Source organism: Pongo abelii, chromosome 4, assembly GCF_028885655.2.
Source record: "Pongo abelii isolate AG06213 chromosome 4, NHGRI_mPonAbe1-v2.0_pri, whole genome shotgun sequence".
Lineage (NCBI taxonomy): Eukaryota > Metazoa > Chordata > Mammalia > Primates > Hominidae > Pongo > Pongo abelii.
Window position 1 is genome coordinate 24,899,556 of NC_071989.2, and position 19,252 is coordinate 24,918,807.

Here is a 19,252-nt window from a genome sequence, read left to right on the forward strand (position 1 = left end):
AAAGGTACGCAAAAAAAAATGAAAAACAGCAGATGTAAGAAGGGTGCTCTGCTCCTCCCCTTTTCTTCCTGAAAGCAGGAGATAAAACCCCCATATAGAAGATGTCCTCTCTATACCAGAAAAAAAGTAACATTCTTATCATCAAAAATGGGAAGTGAGGCCAAGAAAATTCCATATAAATGATTCAGATATTGGTAACAAATTTTTATCTTCATTCATGCTTTCCACATACATTTAATTACATTTTCACTATTGCCTCTCTTTGCCATCCTAGTATAAAAACATTTCAGTTTTGCCACGTCATTGGGTCTTTCTTTATGAGAGCTCCTGTGTCATGTAAAATTTATATTAAATGCTTTTCTCCTATTAATCTTTTTTTTTTTTTTTTTTTTTTTGAGAGACGTAGTCTTGCTCTGTCGCCCAGGCTGGAGTGCAGTGGTGCGGTCTCGGCTCACTGCAAGCTCTGCCTCCTGGGTTCACGCCATTCTCCTGCCTCAGCCTCCTGAGTAGCTGGGACTACAGGCACCCACCACCACGCCCGGCTAATTTTTTGTATTTTAGTAGAGAAGGGGTTTCACTGTGTTAGCCAGGATGGTCTGGATCTCCTGACCTCATGATCCACCTGCCTCGGCCTCCCAAAGTGCTGGGATTACAGGCGTGAGCCACTGCCCCCGGCCTGTTAATCTGTTTTATATCAATGTTATGAGGCTCAGCCAAAAACTCCAAGAAGGCAGAAATAAAATTTTTGCATCTTCTACCAATATGTATAGGTATCCCTCTATGTATCAATGTAGGAAATATTGAAAAGAAGTATAAGTGCTGAGAAAATTACAACTCATCTGTCCAATGAGAACGAATTACTTTTAATATAAAATAAAACCTATAAAATATGTTAAACTACATAAAATATATAAACATAAACATATCTAGATATATGTTAGATACATAAAATTCATCTTACTGATTTCAGCAGCAATAACAGTAAGATTATGCCACTGAGATAGTTCACGGTCAAGAGGTTTTGATGTATAAAGAGATCCATTTCCTGAATGAATGTTAAAGATTCTGTCAAGGTCAGTATGGCGATCCAAGGAAAATCTGAAGGTGGAGGGCAAGAAAAAATACATGGTAGCATTATTAATAGTTTGAAGGAAAAAATAGTGAAATGCAAAGACACACGTATCACTGATAATTACAGGAGAGAACACAGTGCTGATCTGGAATGTAGATTGTTTGAATGACTTTTCCTAGTTGCACACATACATTCTCCTCAAGGCATAAATTGGTACTTTGCTCTGCATTTAAATGCTATTCTTCTGAATCCTTGTGTTATTTAAATTGTTGTCTATTGTCATATTCATTCAACTGACTTTGATTTATTTGGTCACAAAACAGTTGGAATTACAGACTGTTACATTGCCAACTGACTTTATTTAGTTATTGGAAGTTCTGCTGAAGAATAATACAAAGATTCATTGCAAAAGATTATTCCCAGAAGCTATGTGTTGTTCTTAGAAAATTGGAGGCAATGTTAGTTTCATCAAAGTAATAGACTATCAACTTATTATGGTGTTTAGTAGCTTCATGATGTAATACCCATGTAGCTTCAGTTTCCTAGCCATGTGTATCATTATTATACACATTGCTTTTAACTTGAGATATTTTAAAAATAGAAAAGTCTGGATGGCCGGGCACAGGGGCTCACGCCTGTAATCCCAGCACCTTGGGAGGCCCAGGCGGGTGGATCATGAGGTCAGGAGTTCAAGAGTAGCCTGACCAATATGGTGAAATTCTGTCTCTATTAAAAATACAAAAATTAGCCGGGTGTGGTGGCACGTGCCTGTAGTTCCAGCTACTCAAGAGGATGAAGCAGGAGAACCGCTTGAACCCGGAGGCAGAGGTTGCAGTGAGCCAAGATTGCGTGCCACTGCACTCCAGCCTGGGCGACAGAGCAAGACTCCATCAAAAAAAAAAAAAAAAAAGGAAAAGAAAAGAAAAGTAGTTTGGGATAAGAGTTTTTAATATATCTGTGTTTTTAATATATCTGTATCAAATAAAGTCAAATATATGCATTTGAAAAACAACAGCAAACTGTCCTGCAACTTGATTGCCAGCATGGTGTGCTGGGTGTCATTTTAAAGCCTAAAACTAGATTAACTTTCTGGTTGATGTAGTTTAAATAGATCCCATTGTCTTTATCAAACTACATATCTAACATTCATATATTAAGAAAATCATTGTGTCTCTCCACTTGGAATAATTTTTTTATTACTGAAAGATCTAACATAAATTTCACCTATTCCTTGTAGCCTCTCATGATGATGTGAAGTGGAAGCTATTTGTCTCCTTCACTCATAAAGCAGATTTTACCACCATCTTTCCATTTACCACATTGTATTAGGAATTAATTTCATCTCACATCTCAAACAGACAATAAAACATGAAAACACCAAGCGTCAAACTCTACTAGTCACTTAATGAGTATTATTTGATTCTCATCCTGAGTCTTCTTTTCTAACAGACTGAGAACTCCTTGAGAAACATGTTAATATCTGATATGGTGATCCGCAAATATTTGTTAAATGAAAGAAAGAATGACCTAATTAATTGGCATTTTGGCAAATAATAAGGTTCCCTACTTCTGTAGAAGTAAGACATAAAGTTGAAAATATAAATCAATTAAAGCGTCTGCTGTCATGCATCACTGATTTTGCTAAATCCATTTCATGTGTGTTCTTTCTTAATTATTTCTTGTAGTTCAGAATGAAGAAGTAATGACAAAATTTTGAACATTATGTGACATTATCTTGCAGATACACAGAGATCACAGCTCTTTTTCAAATATGATTCAAAGTATATAGTTTGCAATTCTGTATTGGAAAGTTATGTGTGTTAACTTTCATTTTCCTTTCTAAAATAATTTCCAGAACACACATTTTAAGAAAATCCCTTTGATTACTGTATTAACATTCACAAGATATGACACAATTTATAGCATGTCAAGTATGATCCTTCCCACACTAGTAAGGCTATTCTATTTTTTTAATATATACATTCTATCCAAAGAATGACATCCAAGAATATTCATTAAATTTTCTACATCAAATTAGTATAAAGTCAAAGTATACAGCAACTTTAATGGTATACCCTCTGTCATTGATAAGCAAGGGAGCGATTATTTTTGCTATAATATGTATAATATGTACAATATTATACCTAAGAGGATTATAATATACATATACATAATATAATATACATAGCAGGAATATAATATGTATAATAATATACACAAGAGGATTCTTTCCTCCTAGTCTTTGGACTTGCATCCTCATTAACCATTTTATTTTAAATATCCACAGATATATTTTGACATATAATAATTATATGTCTGTAGGAGGATTTAAATTCTATTTCATTGTGTGGAGAAATACCTTGGTATTACAATTTAAGTATGACACTTGATATACATTTAGATAACAATATTATATTTTATTTTGTAAAGTCTACTTTAAACTCTGAAACAGAGAAGATAGCCTGCTAACCTTAGAATCTCTGCCAAGAAAATGCTTGGTAAATATTTAATGAAGAAAATTAGGCCTGTGTATTGGTTACATAAAACTTTCAAAGGAAAAAGAAAAAAAAACACAAGGAATGCAGCAATATAGATGTTAGTAAATGAATTGGGGAAGAGGCATTTATGGGAATATCATGCTGGCATGTACAGGTTTCTTCTGCCAATATGTAACCTGTGATGCTGTGTGTGAATATAAGAAAACATATTTATGTGAAATTATAGAAATAAAAAGTAACATAGGTATTCATAAAATACATGATATCACTTGAAGATATGGCAGACCCTATAGAATTTTTAACTGGTTCAAGTCATATGGCATATAAAATTAGAAGTTTCCTGCATGCGCTATGGCATATGTAGAAGAAAGATAAGAGTGCACTCAGAAAGTGAACAATAACCATCTGAACTCATACTTGACTGGTTCCGAAAATTAGCCTGCAGAGATTTAGAAAACAAATGAAATCCAAAATACAAGATGGACTAATGGATTATAGTAACTGTTCATTTTAATGCTGAATAGTGTATGTCAATATATGTATTTCTTTAAAGTAATAGAACAAAAGTGTCATTGAAACATTGATTCTTTTTCATTTTCAGTTTATCACATCTCTTCTATTTTTAAGCTGTCATAAGAAGGGAAACAAGAATTGAAAAGACTCATCTTTCTAGAATGTTCTCATGTTTTTTAAAAAAGGCAGAATAAATAAATAAACATAAAACAGAATCCTCTCAACTTTGATGGCTGTGCATTAGGGGAGTTTCTAAAATCATAATATAACCCACATTGCAGCATTGCAATTACTTTTTTCTTTTTTTACGAAGACAGGGTGTTGCTTTGTCACTGGAGAGCAGTGGTGTGAATAAAGCTCATGGCAGCCTTGACCTCCTGGGCTCAAGTGATCCTCCTGTCGTAAACCTCCTGAGTAGATGGGACTATAATTGTGCACCACATGCCCGGCTAATTTTTTAATTTTTTGTAGAGACGGGGTCTCAGTATGTTCCCCAGGCTGGTTTCGAACCCCTGAGCTTAAGCAATCTGTCCAACATGGCTTCCCAAAGTGCTGAGATTACAGGTGCGAACCAGCACATCCAGCCTACTTTATAACTGTTAAAACTTCTCTCATTCAACCTTACCTTTTATTTAATAACTTGAAAGCACAAATAAAGTAGTTTGGTTGCACTGTAAATGCAGAGTTGACATAGTACCCTGGGTCTGTACTAGGGATCAGAACAATAAACACCATAAGGAGACAGGCAGGTGTAACAAGCAAGGTTTCAGTCTAAAGGGCATGATAAAAATAAGAAAACCATGAAGCTTGTGCATGCCCTGCCCCAAAAACATTCAGAGGCAATTTACTAGAAATGCCTGTGCTCACCATATTTGGATACAATTGATGGAAGGACTCTTGTATCTTTCATTGCATTAAATATTTTAAATAGAATTTCTTGATCTTTATATGTATTTCAACTGTTTTTTTTTCATTTTAAATAACATTTTGTTTTCTATTTTTTTTTTTTTTTTTTGGGACAGAGTCATGCTCTGTCACCTAGGCTGGAATGCAATGGCACGATCTCGGCTCACTGCAACCTCTGCCTCCCGGGTTCAAGTGATTCTCCCGCCTCAGCCTCCTGAGTAGCCACCACGACTGGCTAATTTTTTGTATCTTTTGTAGAGACGGGGTTTCATCATGTTGGCCAGGCTGGTCTCGAACTCCTGACCTCGTGATCCACCCGCCTCGGCCTCCCAAAGTGTTGGGATTACAGGCGTGAGCCACCGAGCCCAGCTGTTTTCATTTTTAAAAGGCACACTTACCTAATGGGGCTGGAAATAGAATCTGGGTCCCTTGCCATTACAGTACCAATGATTGTGCCCACTTCAATGTCTTCATGAACTTCAAACAGATAGGAGGACCTACTAAAAACGGGAGGTTCGTCCACATCTTCTATAGAGATTTTCACTATGGTAGTATCTTTAAATGGTCCTAGGTAATAAAAACGGGGATCTACATGGGTGTTTTCTGCTTCGACTTTCAGAGTATAAAGTCTTCGGCTCTCATAGTCGAGTGGCTGTATAAAAAAATAAACCATCAAATTAGAGTGAGGGAAATTGGATGATAGGCTCCCACTCAGTTACAATATGATTTTTGAGTTGTGGTTGAGTTCTCTTACATAGTTCATTAATTATAAATAAAAAAGACTAACACAAATAATATAAGCTTCATGTTTCATTTAGGATTCAACTTTTACTTTTTATGCATTCAATTAGTAAAACTTTGGAACATAGGAAATTGAGACTTTAAACCTCGGAAAAATTGGGATGGAAGTTGAAACCTATCTTAAAGGTGGTACCATTACAAAAAATGGGCTAATGGATGTTGTATGTGTTTGCGTGTGAACGTGCATGTGCAGAGGTGTTAGCTACTGCTAAATTTTTCTAAGTAAATACACGCAGTTATTTTTTACATCTATGCTGTGATGTTTCCATTCAATGTAATGGGCTTATGACATTATAAAAACATTATGAAATCTTGGAGACTAATATACAACTTTCAAGTTATGTCAAACATTCAAGATAAGAAAAACCTTCTGTAATAAGAAAAACTTTTGACAGTAATTTGGTAAATAAGTTACATGTTGAAACAAAATACCTTAAATATTCATATAGTTTAACTGTATGAAATCAGAAGTATAAAATCAACTATTTTCTATCTCACCTATTCTGAAATGTATGTTTTGTTAACAGATAAATGACATTATTAGTTCAGATTCCCTCAAGCTTTTATTTTGGTTTCAAAAAGAACAAGATTCTATTTGTATTACTGCTGCTGTCTGGTCTTAAAAATGACAAGACAGCTGCTTTCCCATTTGCTAGTCACTGTCCATTTAATAACAGTTGGTTTTGTACTTTGGACCTTGCAAAAGTATCTCAGGATAGTTTAATTATTAACTAATGCTTATGTAGTTACTGTAGGTATGGCATTTCATTAGGACCTAAAGTTTAATGTGCCTTATTTTTTTCTCATAATGATGGCACTGATGCTACAATAAAAAACAGGTTACCTTTAGATTGTATCACTGAGCATATGTTAGCAGAAAAGTTTAATTTATATAGCAGAAGGGAAAATGTGAACAATTAAATTATGTTCCAATCCATGCTGTCTCTTTTATTAGTAACTCTAATTATTGCTTCATGATCTGGATAGATGGCATTGGACTTTTTATACCTCCAACTGGGATGATATATTGCCATTATTAGGTATTAACTACACATTTTAAAATAAAACAATGTGATTATGATGGGCTTTTATTAATGTGGCTTAGAAATATGATCATACATACATTAACTTGCCTTTTATATTTTCTAAAGTTTCAGGTTTCATGTCTCAATCAACCAAAACACGTGGTCAAAATTTTCAAGGAGCTCTTTGGCTTTCTGTCTTTCTTATGTATGCACAGTATAAATTACATTGTTGAAAAATTAGAGTAGGATTTCCCAATGGATAATTCATGAGCGAAGAGTATATAATGCAATCCCTACTCCTGAAACACACAGATACTTATTTATATGGATGCTGTGCACCTTTTTCACAGTTATGATGCCTTCCTGTGTGTCCTTCTCAGTCACGATGTCAAACATATCAGTACCGTCACCATCAATAATTCGGTATTCTACTTCAGCATTTTTCCCAGTGTCAGCATCAGTTGCTTTGACACTTCCAATGGCTGTGCCAACTGGGGAGGATTCAAGAACTCGAAGATGAATAGTGTCTGTAAAGTATAAAGAAAAGAAGAGAGAGACAGAGAGAGAGAGAGAGATTTCTCAATAGAATAGCCAAAAGCAAAACATGTATGATGCAATATAATAGATCTTAAACTCTAAATCAGATGTTGACAAATGATGAATACACATAATATGGATAATATTAAGGTCTAGGAACTTCCGCGGCTTTTGTCTGCGCATATTATGAATAGTAAGAAACAAATCCTAACAGTAGGACAAATTCTGGTTTAAAAATGAGTATGTTCATAAAAAGAAACGAGTTCATATCTTTTGCAGGAACATGGATAGAGGTGGAGGCCATTATCCTTAACACACTAATGTAGGAACAGAAAATCAAATATCACATGTTATCACTCATAAGTGGGAGCTAAATGATGAGAACTCATGGACACAAAGAGAGGAACAACAGACACTGGGGCCTACTTGAGGCTGGAGGGTGGGAGGAGGGAGAGGAACAGAAAAACAATAATTACTGGGTACTAGACCTATTACCTGGGCTATGAAATATATATCTGTACAACAAACCCCCGTGACACAAGTTTACCTATGTAACAAACCTGCACATGTACCCCTGAACCTAAAATAAAAGTTAAAAATATTAACATGTTGTCTCTTTATTTTATTTTATTTTTTGAGATGGGCGTCTTGCTATGTTGCCCAGGCTGGTCTGAGCTCAAGCTATCTTCCCATCTTAATCTCTGGGATAGCTGGGATTAGAGATGCAAGCCACTGCACCCACCAAGCATGTATTTTTTCATTGCATAGGACTGCTTTGAGTGCAGATATGTATTTATGTGTGTTTACACAATCACAACAAACCACAGGATATACACTGAATGTTTCTATTTAGTTGTTTTTACTATGCTATATTTAGTTATTTACTACTCATACTTATTTCAACTGCATGGCAGAACATTACAAAATCCAGTGAAATCAGCCATAATGGGTAGGAATCCTATTTCTACTTGCAACAGCAGGAACAAAGGACAGTCTGTGGAAAAAATATAAAGATGCCCTTCGCAGTGTCAGAGTCAAAACACTCAATACTGACAAACTCCCATTCATTCCAGAGAAAAACAAAAATTTATGTTTTTGGTGTACCTAGATGTGCTTCCAGCATGAACAACCTCTACTGCTAATGAGATTTATGTTTCAGTACCTGATCATAAACTACATATTTCTGATGGATTAATCGACCTCAAGTACACTTCTGATTATAGCACCTTCTTGCTCATAAACCTTAAGCAATTCTCCTTAATATGCATAATAAAGTCCAGACCTCTTAGCTTGTCACAGTCTTGCCTGAATATATCTCTCCTATATCGTTTTGCATTTAGTCACTTCCATGAAAGATATGGACCAAACTGGGCTTTTCAAAGTTTTCTAGTCAAAACTTAATTTCCTATATTACTATTTCTTCTTTCTTTCTCTCTTTTTTTTCTTTTCTTTTCTTTCTTTTTTCTTTTTCTTTTTCTTTTTTTTTTTTTTTTTTTGATGGAGTCTCACCCTGTCACTCAGGCTGGAGTGCTGGAGTGCAGTGACATGATCTTGGCTCACTGCACCCTCGCCTCCTGGGTTCAAGTGATTCTTGTGCCTCAGCCTCCCGAGTAGATGGGACTATAGGCACCTGGCACCACACCAGGCTAATTTTTATATTTTTAGTAGAGACTGGATTTTACCATATTGGTCAGGCTGGTCTCGAACTCCTGACTTCCGGCGATCTGCTCACCTCAGCCTCCCAAAGTGCTGGGATTACAGGCCTGAGCCACTGTACCCGGCCCCTATATCACTATTTCTATATTTCTCATGCTATTTCTCTCACATAAAATTCCTTCCCCTTATCCTCATGTTATCATAATGCAGTTTACCAAATCTGAGAAAATGGCACTGTTCAAAGCTGACTGTTTGCTGGGCTATGCCAAGCCAAGGAGAGAGGCCTCAGAAAAAATGAGCCAGCAGACACCTTGTTCTCAGGATTCTAGTCCTTAGAATTGGGAGAAAATACATTTGTGTGGTTTAAGCCACCCATTCCGTGAGACTTTGTTGTGGCAGCCCTAACAAATGAGTACAGGCATGTACATACGCTACATGTTGGAAGTCATTTCCTAAGAGGCATCATTAAAACTCAGTTTCCATCACACTGCAGTTGGTCCCTTAGCCTGTATCCTTCATTTTTTTTATCTCTGGTAACACACCACTGAAAGCAACTCTCAACTCATTACTTTGCTACCATCTTATTGGTTCTCTTTGCCTTTGCTGATTCTTCTTGGAACACCTGTCCCCTGGATATTCTGATGGCTCCCCTGTTCTCTTCCTTCAGTTATCTGCTCTACAGGGACCTCCTTAAGAGCTTTCACTAATAGCTTAACTGAAAATAGCCTTATCAAAAATAGTGCTCGCAATCACTTCTCCTATCACCCGTCATCACCAGGCATTCTATTATCTACTTACTTATTTGTACGGAACATAAGAATGTAACAGAAAACAGGCACTTAGTATTTTTATTTAAGAGTTCATCTGAGTGTAGTAGCCACCATATCATTATTTGTATATTATTTTATACAATAAAATAAATTATTTGTGTATTGTACATTGTATAGAAGCTTCCTACCTAGTCTACTAGCTCCTATGCTTGGCCAAATCAAATCAATTCACACACACTCTTAGTCCACATTGTAGCCTTATTGCCCCTTAAAAACATTCATATTATCAAGCTTTACTCAGAGTTTCAAAACTCTTTGATTGTTCCCATTATACTTAAAGGAAAATATCCACAGGCTGACCCGTCATAATTTAGATCCTTTGTCCTGTCAGTTTCTCTCAAATTAATACTACCCAATTATCTTGGTCTCTTTTAGCTTTGTCACACAAACTTTTCCTACCTCAGCATTTTTTCCTTCCTTATGAAAGATTTTCGACACAACTCTGCCTGATAACCACATCCTCTTTTAATATAGCTCACTATGATCCTACCACAGCACATCATAAATTTTAACCTGTTGTTTGCAAGAACTCTCTTTACAAAATTAAATTTTATACAAGTGGCACTTCAATAAATGAATTTATTACTCCTTAGCAAACGTGACCTTTCTAAAATACAAAAATGATATCACTGCCCCAATGAAAGCACTTATTGTTGATGTTGTGTTTAATTTCATTTGGTGTGTAAAGTCTTATAAAATTTGATTTCTGCTAAAATCTTCATTATTACTAGTATCTATTCTCAAAGCTACAGCAAGTAGGAAATGCAGCCACAATATTTTTTTCAATTAATGAGTTTTCAATTAAAAATTTTAAATATGAGGAATATTTAACAAAACAAATACAAATATGTGGATGGTTAGATTGAGATATATATACGACTTGAATAAATCATTTAGAGAGTACAGATTCTTTTAGAGCTGGCATGAAACATTTAATCCAATCTAACCAAATACTAAGTTATTACACAAGTTTAAATACATTTTAATAAACCACATTCTGCTAAATATTCTGATCATGCCACACTTAAATTAAAGGTTAACACAGAAAAGATAAACTCAAATCCTTATATTCCTGAATATTTTAAAAGAATAAAATTAAAAATAACAGATAATATTAAGATTGTGACTATTAGAAAATATTCACTAATTGCTAATAAAATTGAGTACTTAGCCTTAGTGGAAAATTCCTAAAAATAATTAAAAATAAACCAAAATCTACAAAAGAGAAAATCAAGTATGATTTAAAATATTTTACCCTTCCAAATCCAAAGAGTTCACTCAAACAGTTTTCAAGGAACATTCATGGAAAAGAAAATTCCAGTCTTACGCAAAGTCTTCTTGAAGAAAGAAAAGTGGGGCTCCTGTCATAACTCATGAGAATGGTATTACCCTGATATAAAACCAGACAGGAGAAGAAGAGTCCAGTGGGCATATAGTGTGGTCAAAATTCAGGCTGTACCACATGGAAATGTATAATATTTAGTAAGTTCATTTAAAAATTTTTCAGTTTACAATCACTTATGTAAAGTTTAGTTTATTACAAACACTATTCTAATCATTTTACTACTAACTAAATTTCTGACTTTGTTCAAATTTCATCTTGCCATTAAAGTCATTCTTCTTTTCTGGAGATGTCACTTTGCATTTGATTGTCATGTCTCCTCACTCTCCTGCAATCTGTGAGAATTCTTTAATCTCTCTCTTTCATGACTGATATGGTTTGGCTGTGTCCCTGCCCAAATCTCATCTTGAATTGTAGCTCTGGCAATTCCCACGTGTCATGGGAGGGACCTGGTGGGAGGTAATTGGATCATGGGGGCGGGTCTTTCCAATCCTGTTCTGGTGAGAGTAAGTCTCATGAGATCTGATGGTTTTATAAAGGGGAGTTCCCCTGAGCAATCTCTTTTACCTGCAGCCATGTAAGATGTCCCTTGCTCTTCCACCATGACTGTGAGGCCTTCCCAGCCATGCCTAACTGTGAGTCAATTAAACCTCTTTCCTTTATAAATTACCCAGTCTCGGGTATGTCTTTATTAGCAGCATGAAAACAGACTAATACAATGACCCTGACACTTTTAAAGAATACTTGTCAAGTTACTGTGCAGAATCTCTTTCAATTGAGGGCCTGTCTGATATGTTCATGTCATTAGATTAAAGTTATGCATTTTTGTCAAGACTATCACTGAATCAGTCTGTTCTTAGTGTATTATATCATAGCAGGGAGTATCCGATGTCAATATGTCTCAGGACTGATGATCTTAAGTCAATTAAGGTGTTTCTGCCAGTTTTCTCCTTTGTTAAGTTACCATTTTTTTCTTCATAATTAATACATATCTTGGTGAAGATATTTTGAGTGTACGCAAATATCCCATTTCTCCTAAAAAAAATGCCCACTAATTTTAGCATCAATCAGTGATCTTGCTGGCAACAATTAATACTGCCATTTACTAATAGTGATTTTCAATTTTTTTCATTCAGTTCCACATTTATTATTTGAAATTCTTCTACAAGAAAAAGCTGTCCCTTCTCTCTCATTTATTTTTACTTATGCTTTTATTTATTTAGATCAGTAGAGATTCAAAAACATTTATTTTATTTTATATTATTGATTAGAATCTAATAATATGGTTATTTATTGTTTTCTGCAAATCTTTCCAGATTCAGCCATTGGATGATTTTTTTTAGGTTGGCTCTGGTGCCTTTCCACATGTCTCCATCATTCTTTCAGCATCCTTCCTTAATTTCTGGCATCACAAAATGTTCTAAGTTCATCTTATATTTTTTGTGCCTAAGCCCTCAAATCAAACAAGTTTCCATATATGCCTGGTTGCTTCTGCTTGAGAAAGAACCATAATTGTTTAATATAGTGCAGTATTAAAAATTAAAACAATACATAACTCTTGCTTCATAATGTGTAAATATGTCAAAATATGTACACAAAAGTAATTATTTGTATTTGAAATAAATCTAATTATGTACTGAATATAAAAATCTAAATAACAGCAAGTTATTGTTAACATGTTAATTGACTTTCATTTTAGAAATCAACATATCTGCATCCTTGAAAAGGAATTTTGAAATCTGTGATTTTTAATATTAGTATTTAAAACTTTTCAGCAAAAGAAAAAATTCTCTACAAGAATAAGATGAAAGTATTTAAATAGCAACACTATAACATTAGAACTGATTATGCATGCTTTTTGTAAATTTATATTTGTAAAGTAGTCACACATTTTTGTTTAATCATTATTGCTGAAAAAGGCTTATAATTTCATTTCTTGGCATGAAACACAATTCTAATGCCCAAACACTGGTCAGTAAGACCACTGTTTTCACATCGATATAAACTAAATTTTCTTAGAGATTTGCTGTTTCAAAGTCTGAAGAATTGAAGGGAAAGTGGGAATACGATTTCTTCTTGAGACCAAAATTAAGTGAGATATCAAAGATTAATGGGATCACAGAAACATACAAAGAAACAAATCAACTTGCCTCCACTGGCCAACATTTAGAAAATTTGATAATCAGTAGGAGAATAATAATTCAGGTGATTAAAATACATTGAATCATATTTGGTTTTTGACAATGCAAGCTAAATAATTCAGTTCAATATCTTAGTGACAAACAATTAATATTTGTGGATTATATGTAAAGATAAAGATAGTTGCATGAAGGTAGTAAAAAAAACACAAGTCCAAATTGAAGGGAAATGAAAGCCTAGAGAAGTAAGTGAAAAGCTAAAAGCTTTTTTGGCCTGGGGATATTTGCCATTTTCACAACATTTATCTTTATTTTTATGGCCTCTTGAAGCAAGGAGGGGATAGACCAAAATCTAGGTTATCTACAAGGTTATTTACTGAAGCCGCAGATAGACTCCACAACAAACTAAACCTAACGAGCTTTGCACTAGGTTTAAGGGCGATCCAGATGTAAGCCACCCTTGACAACATTTTAGATTTCATAGTGTAGGCTCAGATAACCCTGGTAATATCTATTTTTACAGACATGGACAGCTTTAACTGCTAGGGGAGAGGGTGACAATGTGGTATCCACAATGGATTGGGAGGAAGGATCATAAAGCAGTCTAAAATTACTTGAGGGAGATTCTGCGTACAGACAAGAAAACCTCTAAGCTTGTCCTAACTAAGAGGACGTTTCCTGGCTGCTTTTCCACATACCTTTTTCTCTCAAGTGTCTTTTGCAAAAGTGAGGGGCATTAATATCTCTGAAACATCTATTATATAGCTTAGTGAGAGTATAGTTGTAAACATTTAGCTCATAAAGCCAAAAAGGAATGAAAAACGATGGCATTCGTTACCCTAAAATATAGAACAACACATCAAACGCATGTTGGAGAGAGAGACAGATATATATACACACACACATATATACACACATACACACATATTCACATATATATACACACACATAAATATATTTATATATACATGCATATACATAAATATATGTAAATATATGAGTGTATATATACATATGTGGATATATAATGGACACTTTTACCAAGCTAATAAATCTTTAATATTTTAATGGAATACCTTATTCACCCTCTTTAGTAAAAATAAACTTTTGAAATTTTCCACTGAGGGCAAATTCAGTCCTGCCACAATGTTGCAGGTTTTCCTGCCTCCAAGATCACAGTATCTCCCCTTTCAATGAACATCATGTTTTTTTCCCCTGTTCTTTGCATGTCTCAACATAATGCTTGCACTGAAAAATATTAAGTCATATCTGTATACTAATAAAGTTATTTTATTGCAAAAGGCAGGTTTGACCTATATGGGAGAAGGGTTACACTGAGATGGTAATTTCTAAGTTTATCTTGCAAGGGACTAATTTTGATTTTTTGACACATGCACTTTTTTTTTTTTTTTTGAGACAGAGTCTTGCTCGGTCACCCAGGCTGGACTGCAGTGGTGCGATCTTGGCTCACTGCAACCTCCATCTCCGGGTTCAAGTGATTCTCATGTGTCAGCCTCCTGAGTAGCTGAGATTACAGTTGTGCACCACCATGCCTGGCTAATTTTTGTATTTTTAGTATAGATAGGTTTTTGCCATGTTACCCAGGCTGGTCTGAAACTCCTGGCCTCAAGTGATCCACCTGCCTCAGCCTCCCAAAATGCTGGTATTACAGGCATGAGCTACTGTGCCCAGCCCACATAAAAATTTGAGTTAAAAATTCTCACTCTGCATCTTTTTTTTTGGTTTTCACCAGCAATCCTAAATTTATAAAATAATTTTTAGCAAAAGTTTAGTTTATAAAACAACGTAGATCAATGTTTTAATGATCTTCAGTTAGAAAGGGATTTCTGAAACAACAAAACAAAATTTAAAAAGGTTGATAAATCAGTCTATATTCAAACTAAAACCTTCTATAAAATAAAGGCAATGTGCAGAAAGTTAATCATTATACAAATAAAGGGAAGAAGATAGTTTCAGCACACATATTTACAAATACAGTATGTTTAAAGATCCCGAAGAAAAGGCAGAATAACCTAGTAGAGAAATTAGTCAAGGATGTCGACAGAAAACAATTTACAGTGGAGGAAACATGAAAGATCAATAAACAGAGACAACTATCCTAAAATTAAACCAGGCAAACGCAAATTAAAGCCAAGATGTGATACCATTTTATACTTATGAAATTAATAAAAGTTAAGTCTGACAATCCCAAGTGTTAAAAGTATGTGGTACAATAAAAACTATTATGTAGAATTGATGGATGTTATATTTGACACAATGACTTTGGGAAATGTAATTTCCTAGAGCTGCTGTAACAAAGTAACAAAAACTAGGTGGCCAATAACTACAGAAACATACTGTCTGACAGTTCTGGAGGACACAAGTCTGATAAGGACGTACTCTTAGAGAATCTTCCCTTGCTGCTTCTGCTACTGGAGTTTGCTAGAAAGTCTTGGTGCCCCCCAGCTTGTAGCTGTATCACTACCATTGCATACCATCTCCTCCCTGTGTACTCACTTGGCCTCGCCTATTTCTGTGTCTTAATTGCTCCTTTTCATAAATATACCATTCATACTGGGTTACGGCTTTAACTCTAATAACCTCATTTTAACCTATTTTCTCTATTTCCAAATAAGCTCAAATTCTGTGGTACTGGAGGTCAGTAATTTGACATATGTGTAGACATAGGTCATATAGAATTATTGTTTGTAAAATGAAAAAAAGGAAGTAAACCAAAGTGTCAAACAGCATGAGAACAGATGAATAAATCATCGTATAATCACACATCTCAACATAATACAAAAGCGAAAAATGTGAGCTATACTTATATGGGAAAATATGGGTAAATCTTGGGAATATATTATTGAGTGAAAAAAAGCACGTTTCAGAAAATGATGTATACTGTGATACTATCTTCATAAACCTCAAACAAGAAGAGCTCAACATATTTCTTAAGAATACACACATTCTACTATGAATATATACACACAGTTATATACACACACACCTCCCCAACTCCATCCCTTTCTGTATCTATCACATAGTCTCAATGATCAGATACTATCACATGGTAATTAACTCTGGGCTATCTCAAATGAGAGGATGATGTATGTACATGTAAAGTATTCTTAAAATCTTTGTAATATAATTTTTCAGGTGGTGCTACTTATATTCTTTTGTATTTATTAAATACTACTAGAAAATTTAAAACAAACAAACACTTATACAACACAAATATATATATATATATATATATATTTTTTTTTTTTTTTTTTTTTTTTTTTCTGAGATGGAGTCTTGCTCTGTCGCCCAGGCTGGAGTGCAGTGGAGCCATCTCAGCTTGCTGCAGCCACCACCTCCCAGGTTCAAGCAATTCTCCCATCTCAGTCTCCCAAATAGCTGGGATTACAGGCATGTGCCACCGCACCTGGCAAATTTTTTTTTTTTTTTGTATTTTTAGTAGAAATGGGGTTTCATCATATTGGCTAGGCTCCTGACCTCAGGTGATCCACTGGACTCGGCCTCCCAAAGTGCGGGGATTACAGGCATGAGCCACCGTGCCCGGCCACAAATAATTTTCAAGTTGAGAATTTAAAGTATGGGTAGCATTCCTGGCACTCAACAGAAGCAAACACAGCTCTGCTATTTAAGATTTGAACAGGAAAACAAAAAACAGAAAAGCAACAAAAACTCAAACATACAAAACACCCCCAAAACAAAACAACCTCTAGCTGAATCCGATCAACAAAATGGCTAATGTTGGAGTCATCAGATGCAGAATAATCCACATACAAACTCACGTTAAATATGTTTAAAGAAGTAAAAGTTGGCCGGGTGTGGTGGCTCATGCCTGTAATCCCAGCACTCTGAGAGGCCGAGGTGGGCGGATCACCTGAGGTCAGGAGTTGGAGACCAGCCTGACCAACATGGAGAAACCCTGTCTTTACTAAGAATGCAAAATTAGCCGGGCGTGGTGGTGCATGCCTGCATGCCTGACTAACATGGAGAAACCTCCTTACAAAATTAGCTGGGCATGGTAGCGCATGCCTGTAATCCCAGCTACTCGGAAGGCTGAGGGAGGAGAAGAGAATCGCTTGAACCTGGGAGGTGGAGGTTGCAGTGAGCCGAGATAGTGCCTTTGCACTCCAGCCTGGGCAACAAGAGTGAAACTCTGTCTCAAAAAAAAGAAAAAAAAATTAAAAGTTAGTATAAAAACATGACTAGACTATAACTCTAAAAAATGACTCAGCATATTTGATATTAAACCAAACTATTAAACTAAACATAACTGAATATTAGAAACATAATCATTGAATTTAAGAAAATAATGGATGGGTTAAAAAGATTAACATCATCCAACAAGAAAATAAGTGAGCTGGAGGAAAAAAGGAAGGAAGTAAATGTATTTAAAAACTGCTAAGTAGGCCGTGCCAGGTGGCTCACGCCTATAATCCCAGCACTTTGGGAGGCTGAGGCGGGCGGATCACAAGGTCAGGAGTTTGAGAGCAGCCTGGCCAATATGGTGAAACCCCGTCTCTACTAAAAATACAAAAATTAGCCTGGTATGGTGGCAGGCGCCTGTAGTCCCAGCTACCCAGGAAGCTGAGACAGGAGAATCACTTGAACCCAGGAGGCAGGAGTTGCAGTGAGCCGCAATTGTGCCACTGCACTCCAGTGGGCGACAGAGCGAGATTCTGTCTCAAAAACAAACCAAAAAAAAAAAAAAAAACAAAAAACTAATGTAACTGTGAGTGTTAAAAAAAGATTAAAATGTCAGTGACCTTTCAACAGCAACTCCTGATCCCACAAATTATTGAACAATATTATCAAAATTTTATGGTAACATTATTTTGAACCTTGAATGCTCACTTTAGCCACCGTATTATTTAAGTGTAATAACTCAATGAAGATGGTTTTAGATTCAGCATAGTCCCTTTGGATCTTTTTAAGGAACCTAGTAAAGAATGCATTCTAGGAACATAAGGGACTAAATCAAGTTTTAGGAATGCATGAGATCCAGAAAGCTCGAATCCAAAGCAAGAAAGTAAAAAAATAAAATAAAATAAAAAAGTCTGGGATGACAGGTGTTCCTAACTATGAAGATTAGCCAGCCTGTGCTGGAACCAGAATACTGAGGGCTCTAAGATTGCATCTTCAGGTCTGCCAAATTGAAGCAAATGCTATAGGGCTGCTCTCTAACAAATTTTCAGCAGCTGCCCACACAACACATCAAAAACACAAGCCTGTAATATCTCGGAAAACATAACCTTGCTAAAAAAGATCTAAAATATTCATCAGTTGAAAATAATTACTTAGGAAATAAAATGTCTGCCTTTTTTCTCTTTGACCTTTGGGAACAATGGTATGCTCTGTTATAAATTTTAGCACATGAGACCTAAATTTTACAGTTAACAGTATAGCATTTTTGAAAATTACACTAAAAAATCAGTTTGCGTCTTAAACAATAAAAAAATTTTGATACATTTAGTGCTGTAGTGAGAGTGCTCTTGGGACAGAAAGCCAAAGAAGGAGGTTGACAATGGTGAATGTTAAAACAAAATAAAGGCACACGCAAAGGAAACCTCTCATAGCATGGCATTTAAATATGCAAAGATAACTAATACAGAAAACGGGGATGGGGGGCAGAAAGGGAGGGTGGGGAGTGAAATTATATTTAGGGAGAATAGAATGATGTGTAACTGATGTCCATTTTCATCAATCATAAAAGCAAGTCAATGAGTAATGTATAAAAATATCTCAACAAATAACAAGATGATATTAGTTAGAAAATTGTAGCTTAATACTAGATGAACTTAAAAGAGTAATAAAGTTGTTATCTGCGAGAATTAGAGCTATAGATGAGAATGGAATGGACGGCTTATTTTATATATGTATATATACACACATATAGGCATACATACATGCATTTAATAC

The 19,252-nt window shown here is 35.3% G+C and overlaps 1 protein-coding gene across 3 annotated transcripts in view; it reads right to left on the reverse strand.

Moving 5' to 3' along the window:
- LOC100440065 (cadherin-10) overlaps positions 1-19,252 on the reverse strand; it is a 163,062-nt gene that overhangs the window by 17,122 nt on the left and 126,688 nt on the right. For all 3 annotated transcript variants that reach the window (XM_009240608.4, XM_024247190.3, XM_054555443.2), the window contains 3 exons: positions 7,155-7,342; positions 5,388-5,641; positions 962-1,098 (listed from right to left, as the gene is read on the reverse strand). In XM_009240608.4, coding sequence (XP_009238883.1) covers positions 962-1,098; positions 5,388-5,641; positions 7,155-7,342 — 579 coding nt within the window. The remainder of the gene's footprint in view (positions 1-961; positions 1,099-5,387; positions 5,642-7,154; positions 7,343-19,252) is intronic.